The 13,820-nt window shown below is 42.5% G+C and overlaps 1 protein-coding gene across 2 annotated transcripts in view; it reads right to left on the bottom strand.

The window, feature by feature from the left end:
- Positions 1-13,776, bottom strand: part of MAEA (macrophage erythroblast attacher, E3 ubiquitin ligase) — a 52,666-nt gene extending 38,890 nt beyond the window's left edge. For both annotated transcript variants that reach the window (XM_062575231.1, XM_062575232.1), the window contains exon 1: positions 13,671-13,776. In XM_062575231.1, coding sequence (XP_062431215.1) covers positions 13,671-13,739 — 69 coding nt within the window. In that variant the 5' untranslated portion in view covers positions 13,740-13,776. The remainder of the gene's footprint in view (positions 1-13,670) is intronic.
- Between the last annotated feature and the right edge of the window lie 44 nt (positions 13,777-13,820).

Raw genomic sequence — 13,820 nt, 5'->3', positions numbered from 1 at the left:
TGAGCAGGGAGGTTGGACTAGATGATCTCCAGAGGTCCCTTCCAATCTTACTGATTGTATGATAAGTTAGAAGAACCCATGCAAGGAGAAAGAAATTACAACACAAGTTTTTCCAAGATAAAAATTCTGCTAACGAAATGCTAAGGAAAGTCCTTAGGCTAGAGACTTCTGCAAGCATGTAGCCCCGAGCACAGCTGTGTGCCAAGCACTAACCCAGAAATGGGGTAACCCGACCCAACCATTTTCATGTCAGCAATTCCTTCAGTCTTGTGCTCTCCCCAAACACGCTGTTACTGCCTCTAGTTTTAGAGGCGAGACTTGGGGAGCGGATCCTTCTAGGTCTAAAAGCTTGGACTGGCAGAAGGAAGGAGGCCTGCCTTTCGAGCTACAGCATGGTTGCTCAGTTGGGTGGAGGGAGAAGAAAACAAAGCTAAGAACTTGTCAGAGGCAGTTTTTAACGGTATGCTTAAGAACTCAACTGCGTAACTAATTGCTGGGCCTTCAGCCCACCCACAATTCGCTTCCAGTCTATGAATGCAGATAAGGTAGCAGGGCAAGAATGACTTGTTTTAGCCACTACGTCCTTCATGATTTTAGAACAGGCGGTTCAAATTATGTAACTGTAGATAATATTTCCGTTAATAAGCCATATCAAAGATGGGATCAGATTGGAATATCTTTAAACATACTGAAGTTATCCAACAAAAATTTCTATCAAAACGTCATTTGCTAAATGAAACCCTTGATTTTTCTAAATACATATTAAAACTAGAAAAATTAAGTATTAAATACTTGTATATATTGTATCTTGATAGTCAGCAAATTCTATTACATTTAACAAAGCATATTTAGTCCCAAAGTGCTTATTAACAGTCTGTTTAAGAAAACCCAGTATTTAAAGAAATAAGATCATGAAGTTAAAACACAGTAGTGCACAATGCACAGTGTTCTTTGTTTTCACATTCACTATCCAGCACTTTAATGATATTCTTTTTCTTCCCCTTAAAATTTTCTAATACATCTAGAGACACATATTTAGTACTCTGTCCATGAATCAGAGAAGGAGAAACAGACTGTCCATAAATATTCTCATCTCAGCCTAAGCTCTCCTCTACAGGCTCAGAAATAGGCTTTTAAAAGATGTTACAGGAAGTTATCATCCAGTGTTTAACAATACAGGAAGGAAGAACAAAATGCAAATTATTTTCCCCCTCACAGAAGTTTCTTAGTTATAACAAAGCTTGAAAAACTTCCATCGCCTCAACGGTATTTATGTTGGTGGCAGTCAAATAACTAGACTGGACTTCTTATGCTGGCTTTAGCATCTTGAATTCCACTAAGCAGCCTAATGGAATCCCGAGAACGTTGCAGTGTTTCAGCCTTAGCGCCCGCCCCCCAGCTTACTCTACTGTCACTTCTCATTCATTAATCATTTTGGTTTCTGAACACAATAAAGACATATTCCAAAGCAGAGAATGCTGCAACAGTGCAAGAACATGATAACAAAAGAAAGATTAGCTGTAACAAGATCTTCTTAGCAGAAATGAAGTTAGTCATCCAGCCACGATGGGGAAAAGTATTCAGAGTCACAGCTGGCTGGCTGGAAATCCATCACTAACACTCAACCATCAGGGCCAATGTATTCATCCATTTTACTCAACTGCAGTTCAAACTAGCAAGTAACCAATGACAAGGGCTTTATAGACTCATCAGCAGCATAAGGAAGGTGAATAAATACTATCTACAAAATTGAGCAGGTGACCTAGCAACAAAGGACAACACAGACTTAGTTGATACTAAATGCTGCCTTTGCCTTTACTGGCAAGGTCTGCTCCTAAGCCTCCCAGGACCCTGTGCCAAGCAACTGAGTCTGGGGAACTGACTCTGATACTATTCACAGTGGTAGTCTAACTTAACTCTCAACTGAAGCGTATGCAAGCCCATCCTGGAGATACAAGCTAGAGATGCATAAATTCATGGGACCAGAATGGAGGAAGCTGACTGATGGTACTGCAAGGCTGCTACTACCTTTGGAAGGTCATGGTGATAGAGGAAAGTCCACAATGACTGGAACAGGCAAGTGTCATGCCTCTTTCAAGAAGTCAAGCCGGAGAATCAAGGAAACTACAGGCTGGTCAGCCTCATCTCAGTTCCTGGGAAAATTACGGAACAAATTCTGATGGAAGCCATTTCCAAGCTCACAAAGGTGACTGGAAACAATCAGCATAGGCTTACCATGAGCATGAGCAAATCAGCCCAGACACCCTGCTTGCTTTCTGTGATGAAATGACTACTTCTGAAAGAGAGGAGAGCACTGGTACTCTTTTGTGTTAAGTTCAGCAAGGTTTATGACACGGTCTCCCTCATATTCTTGGAGCCAGACTGGGTAGACATGGACTGGATAGGCAGAATACAATATGGGTGAAGAAGAGACTGAAAAGCCAGGCTCAAGGAATAATGGTTAGTGGTTTAAAATCCAACTGGTGGCCAGTTACAAGTACTGTCTGACTTCTGAGGAATGCTACCAGTTTCAATATCAACTTCTTCATCAACAAGCTGCAAAATGGGACGGAACATAGAATCAGTAAGTTCACAGAGGACAAGAAACTAGGGGAGTGCTTAGTATGCTGGACAGCTGAGCTGCTATTAGGAGAGCTGACAAGCTGGGGAAATAAGCCAACATGAACTTCAGAAATTCACTTGGGTAAAAAAAACAGAGCCCTGCACCTGGCACGGAACAACCCATCCATCAGTACAAGCTGGGGACTGACTTGCTGCAGGGCAGCTCTGCAGAGAAGGATGTAGAGGTCCTTAGGGAGAACAGGTTGGACAGAAGTCAGCAACAAGCTCTTGTGGCAATGAATGTTAACCTCTGAATGAACAATAACTCTGATGAACGTTACATTTCTCCTGTACCGGGCTGCATTAGCAAGAGTGAAGTCAACAGGCTGACCAAAGCGATTACTTCCTCTGCTCAGCACTCATGCAGACCCACCTGCAATATAGAGTCTAGTTTTCAGACACTCTCCCCCCCCGCTTCAGTACAGGGGGAACGTTAAGCTAAAGTGTCCAAAGGAGGCCCAACAGGGATGGTTAGGAGGCTGGAAGACATATCCAAGGAGAGACCAAGAGAAAATTTCATCTGGAGATGAGAAGGAAAGGGCACAACTTGATAGTAGTCTCCTGCTACTTAAATGGGAGGATTATAGCGAAGCTCAAGCCAGACTCTTCTCAGTTACAGATCTAAAAGGAAGAAGGCAGCATTCGCAGCTGGCAGCAAAGAAAAAATCCAACTGGACATCAAAAGATTTTCACCAGGAGAGCAGGTAAGCACTGAAACAGCAGCCTATAAAGGTAGTGGAACCTCCATCCTTGGAGACTTTCAGAACCAGGCAGGACCCTGACCAATCTAACTTTACTTTGAAATTAGTCCAGCTTTGAGCAGGAACCTGGACTACACAGAGGTCCTCTCCAATCTTTTTTTCTTTTTTTAATTTATCTAGAAATTGACTGGATCACAGCTCTTCACAGTCACTCCAAACGCCGAAATCATCTCCATATGAATCTGTAAATAGCCATACTAGGCAAGATTCAAAGGCCTTCTAGGTTACCTCCTTCTGATGGCATCCAGAAAGGAGATGGCACTTCAAGCATAAGAACAAGGCAAGAACATCAGGCTACTACTCTCAAATAGTCTCCTGGTCTCTGTCACGGACTTCCTGAGCCAGTGGTGGTGGGGTCTTTAGAGCAGAAAAACCAGAGGCTACTTCTCTTCCATAAACTCTGCGTGTTGTTGTTGACCTGTTGAGTTTCAGCATCCACAACATCCCGTGGTGAAACATTTCACAGCCTTAGGCTGTACAGAAATGGGGTGTAAAGTAACTTCTTCATTTTTGACTTGTCATCCGCTAGCTGCATTTGATATCCTTTTGTCATTTTCTTGCAAGGAAAAGGGAACTTTTGCTCTCTCCACTCCTCTCACATTGTCTCTTTCAAGGTTGAAAAAGCTCTAAAGCATTCCTTGAAGACATTAAATCATCCTTCTTGCCCTTCTATGAAGATTTTCCAGTGCTACTATATCCTTTTTTCAAGTTAATGGATGGGAAAAAACCAAGAATAACTTGTACTATTCAAACAAATGACAAACCACAAAGTTTTACAGCTGCATAACGAGGCTCTCCATTTTTCCCCTTTCCCATTTTTTTTGTGACAACCTTGTTCCTATTAGATCGATTGTTCCTAGAAAACATTCACTATAATGACCCCAGACCTCACTGAGTGAAAAAAAAAAACAAAAAACAAAACAAAACAAAAAAAAAAAACAAAAAAAAAAACCCCTTTTCAGTCAGTTATTTCATATACAAGGTTAGGATGGTTTTCTCTTCCATCACACTTAATAACTATATTACATTACATTTATCTATACTAAATTTTACCTACTCCTTAAGACTCTCATGGCTTTTCCACAGTGCTTCACATTTGGGTCTTGTTCTTGTTTGTAACACCTTGATTACTTTATTATCAAACAAACAGTATCACCTCAGTATTCATCCTCTCTTTCAGTTTGTTTTAAAAGGTGAACACCAACAGTACTGGCAGAGACTCCAGCACAACCCTAACAGTAACCTCCTTCCATTACAGACACTGGCTACTAATTCTTAGTGTTTGTTGCCTACCTTTTAGTCAGCTCCCTAGCTACGTAAGGATTACCTTTTAAGAGTTCCTTGGAGTTCCTAGTAAGGGATGGTTTCAAAAAGCATTCAGTAATATAAGACGACCATTACTGCAATGTCCCCTTTTCAAAGGCTTATTTGTTCAAGGTAGTGCAATATGTTTGCCTGGGACGACTGTCATTTACACTAGTCATCAACTATTGTATGTTATTCCGTATTTACGTAGGCAGGACAGTACGTCTGCATCAATATGCTGTTCCCTGGAAAGGGATATAAATGAAATCTGCACTAAGCACTCCAGTAGAACTTGACTCAAGAAAATAGGAACACTGAAACAAAGTCTTCTATTTTGTCCTCCTTTTACAGTTACTCCAAAAAAACCTGAGAAGCACTCCAAAAAAAACACAATTCTCTTCTTGCTGCTGGTAAGTATGTGGAGGACTGGACACAGGAGAAAGATTTTCTTCAAGATAAGTAAGCTTATTTACAAGCAAATATTGCAATCCTCATTCCTACTTCTTTGGAGTTTAAAACGTTATGCCAAAGATACATTAATGTAACGCTACTGCATGAAACTTCAAGTATGAGCCTGATGTAGCCAACAAACTTTCCTCACTGGTACACAATAAAACTGAAAGAATAAACTGCAAATGTTTCTTTCATAATGAGTATTTTGTGGCAAAAAAAACAGGCCTGAGCAAAGACAAGCCCAAACACAGCCCTGTGATCCACCTGCAAGAAGCCTACACTAGTCCTTCAACACGTCAGTTCTCAGACTGCTCTGGGGTCACGTCATACAACATACCCTGTATTCCCTTCTCGCCTAGGCAGCATCAAGCCTAAAGGACTGCAAATAAAAGATAAATCAAAGACCACCAAGCATCAACCACTCCACCAGGCCAGAACATTAAAGTAGTTTCTGCTCAACAGTGACTTTGCATGTAGGAGAAAGCAATATGAAAGTAAGTACAATTTGTGCTATCATTCAGTTGTTAGACATTACAGAAGAGTGGTGCTTCAGAAAAAAGTCACAATTGGAACGAAGAATTATTTGGTACTTCTGCAAATGAAAGTAGGATCCATTAATCTTTCCCCAGCCTCCTGTTAGCAGGAATTTTCAAAGATTATTTTCTAAAAGCTGTGATTTTGGCAGAGTATCAGCACAGGCAGAATAAAAATATCTTTTGCATAGGTTTGCAATTCCATAAAAGAACATCTGATTTCCCCATCTTTAGACAAAGTTAACCATGTCTAAGTCTATGGTACTACTATTCATCAGTATCAGCAAAGTTAAGACACAGTTACATCTGCATGAATCCTCCATCTTTAACATTACAGTCCTAAATCTAGCTGACAAAACCCCCTGCCATATAAAATGTACAGTAGTTTAAACAGAAATATTTACATCGTGTATTTTTTTTTTCAAATGATCCCAATCATGGGTATAAGAGTATTTGAAATGGATATTTTTAAAATGTTGAGCCATGTGAAGTCAGATAATCAACGGGAAGGAAAAAAAAAGAAGGAAGACTTAAGAAAAATAGGAGTCCTACCAGATTAGGTGGGTGTAACCATTACAGAGCTATGCTCTCCTTCCAAGGGCCAGGGAAAAAAAAAAGGCCTCCTCTTCTCAATTGTCTTAGCTTATAACATCTAAAAAGCACCAGAAATTTGCATAAATTTACAGGTTTCCAAGTTAAACCAATCATGAAGAGGTGTAAGTGAGGTTTTTTTCCCACCTTTTTTCCACATACTATACATGCTACTCTTCTACAAAATTTTAAGCTTGGCCATAGAGAGGTAGGGAAAGACAAAGTGAGAGGTGCAGTGATGAAACTCTTCTCAGAAAAAAAACAGAAGTGAAGACAACTTAACCCTGTGCTATACAAGGGGAAACTGAAACTTTGAGAAACTTAATAAATAAGCGTCTCCTAAATAATTTGAAAACAAAAAGAGCAAGTTAAAAAAATGGTAAACTCAAAGAAACACCTTTGAACACTGAGCTGTTTCCTTTAGACCAGATTAGGTCATCACGCTCTCCTCCATTAGGGTAGTAGAAGAATAAGGAACAAATCTTACATAGAATGTCATTTGATAAAGGCTACAATGAATTATTGCAAATTTCCCCTCAAGTCAACAGCAATTAAAGCACTTCTAAGCAGAATTATTGAAATTCTTAAAGTTTGTGTTCTTTGTTTCTTCATTTGTAATTCCTGGATTACTTCCGAGTTCAGCTGGCATCATGAGTCACTGAACTCATCTAGAAATGTCAGCTTCATCATCAGCTCTTCGCAGAATGAATTCCAATTTGCAACTCCCTTTAAATAATATTTTTGCTAGTTTTAGGCAAAATTGGAAAAAAAGAAAAGAAAGTTAAGAGAAAGGAGAAGTAGTGTATTTCAGAAATGAGACTTACAATAATGACCAGACCTACATTTAATTAGGTAGAAACATGAATATAAGCTCTCAAAGAGTTTATTCACAAATCAAAATATACAAAGTAATTTCTTAAGCCACCATGCAATTGTAGATCTTTTGGGTTTTAATTATGAAATATGAGTGCTTTTAAAAACACTTTGCATGTTTTTAAAATGTGAAGCCTAACATTAATCCTTAGGTACAAACACAGCAGTTCTAAAATATGCAACGCTCTATTCCTGAAATTGTAGAGCAACTGTATTTAAGAAGAAAATATCATTATAATACTGAAAACTGCTACTTTAACACAGGAGAGAATTAGCAATGAATATTTTTCAACTGTCCATCTGCTATCTAAACTGTTTACTCAAGAGATTCAATTATAATCCTTCAAGATACTATCCTTTGATTCAAACTGCTAGTAACACGACAACACACTGATATACATTAGGAACTACTGCACGAGGTTTTCGGCAGCAAAATTCATCAAGCGTTTTGCAAAAGCCATCCTACGCTTACATAGCACTGTCGCGTATCCTTACGCAGCCAAGCTGACAGCCGTTTCAGAGCTCTGCCTCGAGCCCCGCGATGGGCCTCAGAGACCCGCCGTTTCCATCACGCTCGCCTCGAGCTGCATCTTGGACTCTGTCTTTGAAAGAACTTTCCTTGCTTTTCTCCTTTCAGTAGAAATATTTGAGTACAGCAAAAAAGCGAGGCATTCCTCTCCGTGCAGAGGGTCAGTTCAGTTGCTAAGCTAAGGTCACACAGCAGTTTGGTGCTCAGAGCAAGTCCCCTTGCTTGCCCAGACCCTTCTTTCTTCTCCAAATATTTGTTCAATTTGATCACAGGATCACCTTTTTAAAATGAAAGGGGGCATCTTCTTATGTGTTTAGACAGTCCAGATACTATGATACTGGCTGGAACATTTAGGCTACAGAACCCATTTCCAGATTGCTCCTAAAAATAACCTATTCCAGTTGAAATAACAGGACTTCAAATAATTTAGTATTATGGGTTTGGCAGTCATATACTAGAAAATATGAATGATCACAGTTCTACTTAATATATCAACTCAATTACTTCAGTTCTTACTGCAGCTCATAACATCTTTTGCAACTAAATTTTACCCCGGATCATTCTCAAAAATAAAGCCAAGGTGAATCAAGTAGTACAACGTGAAGTAGTTAGGATTACTCGTATCATAATGTCATGCACTTCTCCTGACAATAAAACTTTGCTTTACTTAAATAAGCTATAAAGTATGTCCGACTGAATTATGTAATCCTCAGTATAACCTATTTCCCAGTCTAGCTAACCAAATGCATCTATAGAGTGTATCTTCAGGCTGTAAACTACCAGTGGCCAACCACATAATGAAGACAATTTCTTAAGCCTACAAACACCAATGGACTTGATCAGCACACCCTGTTAGGAAATACATGTTCGCCAAAATAATTTTTCTCTAAGTTTAGAGGCCCAAAGCTGCAGGACCATGCTGGTTAGTGTATCAACTACTATATTAAAAACTGTAGGAAAGAGATTTAGAAAGTTGAGAGAGAAGAAAAATTGATAGTGGGTGGTCCATAACATCCAAGCAGTTATCTTATCACAGGAAGTTGTGAACATCTTCAATCTACTAAGATAGTTTCAAGCATTTGCTAGATAATCTTTACTTCTACTGTTTAGCTCATGAAAAAAAAAAAAAAAAAAAAAAACACTGCAAATAGTCAAAGATTTCAGAGGTGTTCTGGTTTTACAATTAAAGACCCCAGCATACTAGCTACCATAACGATGTATTATTTCTGTATTACAAGACTTACACAAACCAAACCAAGAAGATCACAGGGCACTGTCCTATGAACTGCGAATCAAGTATGCTGCTACTGTGAAATACAGTAACAAATTAGTACTGATGTTGAAGATCCTAACAGGTGCTCTTCTATAAAATGCTTGTAAATATTTTTCAAGTATTTTCCTACAGGGACAATATTGTACTGATAAACAAGCAGCATCTCCAGTTTATGCCAGCGTTACTACTTACTGGCTTTTATTGGGTTTTCTTCCTTCATTAATCACTGGGAAATGTATTTTAGTGGAACAGGGGCACAGGGAAATGAGACTAATTCCCACTGGATCCAACACCTACTTTAGTTGCTTTCTAAAGTCAACACGATATCAGAATTTTCTTTGAACGCAGTGGCACACAAGGCCAGCTGCAGAAGACCAGCAGTACAAAAGAAGTCACACTTGTTTGGTGACATGGACTCACGATTTACCAGACAGGAAGTCCCTTACTCTGCAATATATTAATTGTACTTTAAATGTTCATAGCAACAACAAATGAGTCAGAATACTGGTTCTGAGGATGGGTCTAGTGAGATATAGGACTGTTCACTTGGAGTTAGCACAGAGTTGACTTACTAATTCAACATTCTGCTTGAGAAGCATTTTACAAATCAGGTAGCGATCCTTGAGGTGTCATCTATGTTGTTGCATGCTGATACACCAGAAGTGTGTTAGAGTTCTGCTAGTGCTGTCCTCCTCACATTCAGCCTGAACCACATCCATCGAACAGCTTTTGCTGATATTATTGTCAAAGTTTTGATGACAGAAATATGATAGGCCATCAGCGCTACTTTTTGTTGAAGTACAAAACTATGGTTAAAAAAAAGAACTTACATTCAAGCTTATAACGGAAAAAAAGCATGAATACATCATTTTGCTCATTAAACAAGCAAAAATAAATCTTGTGTCTTTTCTGATTTGATGGAAAAAGAAGTTGGCCTGAACTGTTTAACATCTTCATTAATGACCTAGATGATAGAACAGAATACACCCTTAGCAGGCCTGCAAATGATACAGAATTGGGAGTCCTACACCAGATGGTTGTGCTGCTGTTCAGAGGGACCTCAACAGTCTGGGGAAGTGGGCAGATGGGAACATCATTATGTCCAACAACAGGAAATGTAAAGTCCTGCACCTGGAGAGGAATACACCCAGGCACCAGTACGTGCCAGGGGCTGACCAGCTGGAAAGCAGCCTGGTAGAAACAGGCCCGAGAGTCCTAGAGGACAAACAACATGAGCCAGTAATGGGCTTGGTGACAAAAAAGGCCAACAGCAGCCAGGGCTGCATTAGGATGAGCACTGCCAGCAAGTAGCACTGGCAAAACCACATCTAGAGTGCTGTGTCCAGTTCTGGGCTCCCCAGTACAAGACACAGGCATACTGCAACTAGTCCAGTGAACAGCCACAAAGACAGTTAGGGGACTGGAGCATCTGACATAGCAGAAAAGGCTGAGAGCGCCAGGGCTGTTTAGCCTAGGAAAAAGAGATGGCTCGGAGGAGTCTTATCAATGTGTGTAAATACCTGATAAGAGGTAGTAAAGAAAACAGAGCAGACTTCTCAGTGGCCTGCAATGAAAAGGCAAGAGGCAATAGGCACAAATTGAAATACAAGAAATTACATTTAAACATATTAAAATCTTTTTTCACTGTAAGGGTGATCAAGCACTGAACATATTGCCCAGAAAAGTTTTGGCGTCTCCATCCTTACAGATATTCAAAACCAGAGCAGATAGGGCAAGGTCCTGAGCAACCTGCTCTACGTGACCCTGCTCAGAGCAAGGGGCTTGAACTGGATCTCAGAGGTCTCTTCCGACTTTAGCTATTCTGTGAAGTCAGGTCAGAACCAATGCACATTTTAGCTATTCCTATCTGTTCCACTCTGTAACAATCAGGTAAATACACTTCCAGCAGAAATTCATATTGTTTTAAGCCTGTTGCCAGTATTTTTTTCTTCCCACAGCTGCCAATCCTAGAATCAGTAAGGTTGGAAGGGATCTCTGGAGATCATCTAGTCCAACCTCCCACAGAAGCCAACCAACAGCTCTGAGAAGATGCTTAAGTATCTTGTGCTACTATAGCTTTCCTTTAGATCAGCTGCTTTTTAAAGCAACTCAGCCCAGCTAACCGAAAACTGTTACCAATGAACAGCCCAGATAAGGGTATTTTGAGAAGTGGCCACCCCTGCTTCCAGGTATTCCCTCTTTCAGTTTTCGGGTTTTACTCCATTCAGTTTGCTAGTACAGTTTAACAATTATTTATACTTCTAAAGATATAGACAAATTATCTAGTTTTCTGTCATCATTTCTTTATTAGTGCTTCAGCAAAGGACTGTGATAACAATGTTAGCATTCATTAATTTTTAAGTCGCAGACTTCCACGTTACATGCTTTCAAATGAGACTGGCGTAATTTCTATCAGTAGGCTTTTTTCCCACAGCACGTTGGAAGAAGAATAGCTGGTAACCTTCTTGTCCTTGACCAAGAGGTAAAGGGGTGGGGGGGGGGGGAAAGAGGAGAGAGAGGAGAACAGGACAACAAAATATTCAAGTTATTACTGTGTACACTTATATAGCTTCCCTAGATTCAACTAAACAAGGTAATTCACTTTTCCTGAGCTGAACTACTGAAGAACGACTGAAGAACTTCCACTTCTGAAGTGACCACAATTCAGCTATGGAAAAGGGATTTCCCTTTGCAGTTTTAAGCACTCTTTCACATGGAAGGCACTCTGGAACACACTGTAAATGCAGAGCTATTACACAACTATTATCTAGTTATGCTGGCATGAGGAAGTTAGAGGGAGGAAACAGGAAGGATATAAATGCAAGTCTAAAATCTTTTATATTTTACTCCTATCAGGGAAAAATACCAGTGTCCAAAGCTCTAAGAAGATATCTGAACAGTCACACTAGTAGCCATTCCAAAAGAAAAAAAGAAAAAGTGTGCTATGTATTAACAACTTCACACAAAGCATTTGACTAAACTGGAAACAAAAATTCAGAGGCTCAGCCCCAGAAAAACTTTTAGGCACTTGCCTCCTACAGAACAAAGTGAGATTTGATATCAACATACTTTTGTGGACTTTAGCCCTAACACGCATTTCCCCCTGCTGCCTTTTCACCTTCACTACTAAAATGTTTTGATATATGACCCACAGTTAGGAACATTTAAGAGGCTACATTCAAAAGATTTGTGCAGATATTGCTCTGCCAAGTTTTTTCAACAAAGAAAAAAATAAGATGCCATTAAAGACTACAGGAACAACCTAGAAGTTGAATGAATGTTCAAGTATCAATAAACATCACTTTTTCTAGTAAACTGGTTAGAGAGTTTCAGTAAAAAAGGGTGAAACATCCTTGTACTATTTGAATGTTTAATCTCCCAACAGTACAAACAATATTCCATTCTCTTATGTATGTTTTGGTTAAGACTTTTGAGGGAAGAGCACTTGAGAGATATTATAAGAATATGTCCAAAATAATCTCTACCTTTTAAATGGCTGGCACCTTGACAACTCATCTGAAGTCACAACCAACAAAACAAAAACTCACTGATCCTCACTGCCAGTAATTTTCCAGGAACCATCGGTAACAAGCGAAGCTGCCACTTGCACACATCTAAAACGCAGCCTTAAAACGATCATCTTGCCATTAAATGCCTTCACATCGTTCTGGCTGTGGAAGTACTAGAGCATTCTTTAGAGCTATTATAAAATTTAGGCTTGATACTGTTAGCTTTAAAGCACTTGGAGGCGACAAAAAGACGCCTTCATATGTAAAATCGGAATCAAGATTTTGTCCTCTCCCTGCTTCTTGGAACTAGGTAGAATGAGGCCGAGAGGGCGGAGGATGGGGACGTGCGCAGGGAGAACACGGCGAGAAACCCCGCAAAGCAAACGCGGCGAGAAGCACACGACACCGCCTGCGGGGGCAAGCGCAGCGTGAGCCCAGCATTAAAGGGGGAAAAAAAAGGAAAAAGTTCGCGTTGCACGAGCACCTTGCACACGCGAGCAGACCTCGCCGCGCTGACACAAAGGATGCTCGAGCAACTAGTTTGCGGTGCGGAGCCTCCCCCTCCTCCTCCTCCTCTCCCCCCGATTACGAGACTCGCCGCCGCTCCGCCGAGCGCCTCGAACAAAGCTTCCCGCCGGCGCCGCCCTCCGGCGCGGCCGCCCCCGCGGGCCGCGGCCCCGCGCCCAGGACCGAGGCCCTCGCCCGCCGCGGCCCCGCGGCCCCGCGGCGCGGGCTCGCCCCGAGGCGCTGCCCGACCAGGCTGCCGCCGCTCGCCCGCCCGGCCGGCCGGCCCTCCGCGGTGCGCTCGTCCCCTCGCCTTGGCTCATCCCCACGCTCGCGGAGGGCAGCGCGACCGCGTCCCGCCGCCCCCTCCCCGCGCCACGCAGGTGGCGGCCCCTCACCCGGCGGCGGCCGACGAGCCCCGCCGCCCCCCCGGGCTCCGGCCCGGCCCCGCGCACCGCCCCCCGCCGCCGCCGCACCGCGCTCCCTCGGGCCGCTCCGCCACCGCCCGGCGGCCCCTCTGCGTGCGCGCAGCGCGGCCCGGGGTGGGGGGGGGGGGGCTCCGCCGCGCTCCGCTCCGCTCCGCTCCGCGCACGGAGGCCGCCGGGCGGCGCCGCCGCCGTATTCCGGGCACGTCCCCCGCCGCCGCCGCAGGGGGAGGTGGGGGGGGGGAAGGGATCAGAGCGGCGGCGGCGGCGGCGGGGGAGGCTCGGCACCCACCTTGAGAGTGGGGTACTCCTGCACCTTCAAAGTCATTGAGAGCTGAGCAGCTGACTCCTGCACCGCCATCTTGGACCGGGCACCAGCCGCCTCCTCCTCCCCTCCCCGCCCCCTCCCCCCCGCGGGGAGCTACCTACAGCGCGCGCGGCA

This window comes from Rhea pennata, chromosome 4 (assembly GCF_028389875.1).
Source record: "Rhea pennata isolate bPtePen1 chromosome 4, bPtePen1.pri, whole genome shotgun sequence".
Lineage (NCBI taxonomy): Eukaryota > Metazoa > Chordata > Aves > Rheiformes > Rheidae > Rhea > Rhea pennata.
The sequence above is the reverse complement of the archived record's forward strand: the minus strand, read 5'-3'. Positions and strand labels throughout refer to the sequence as shown.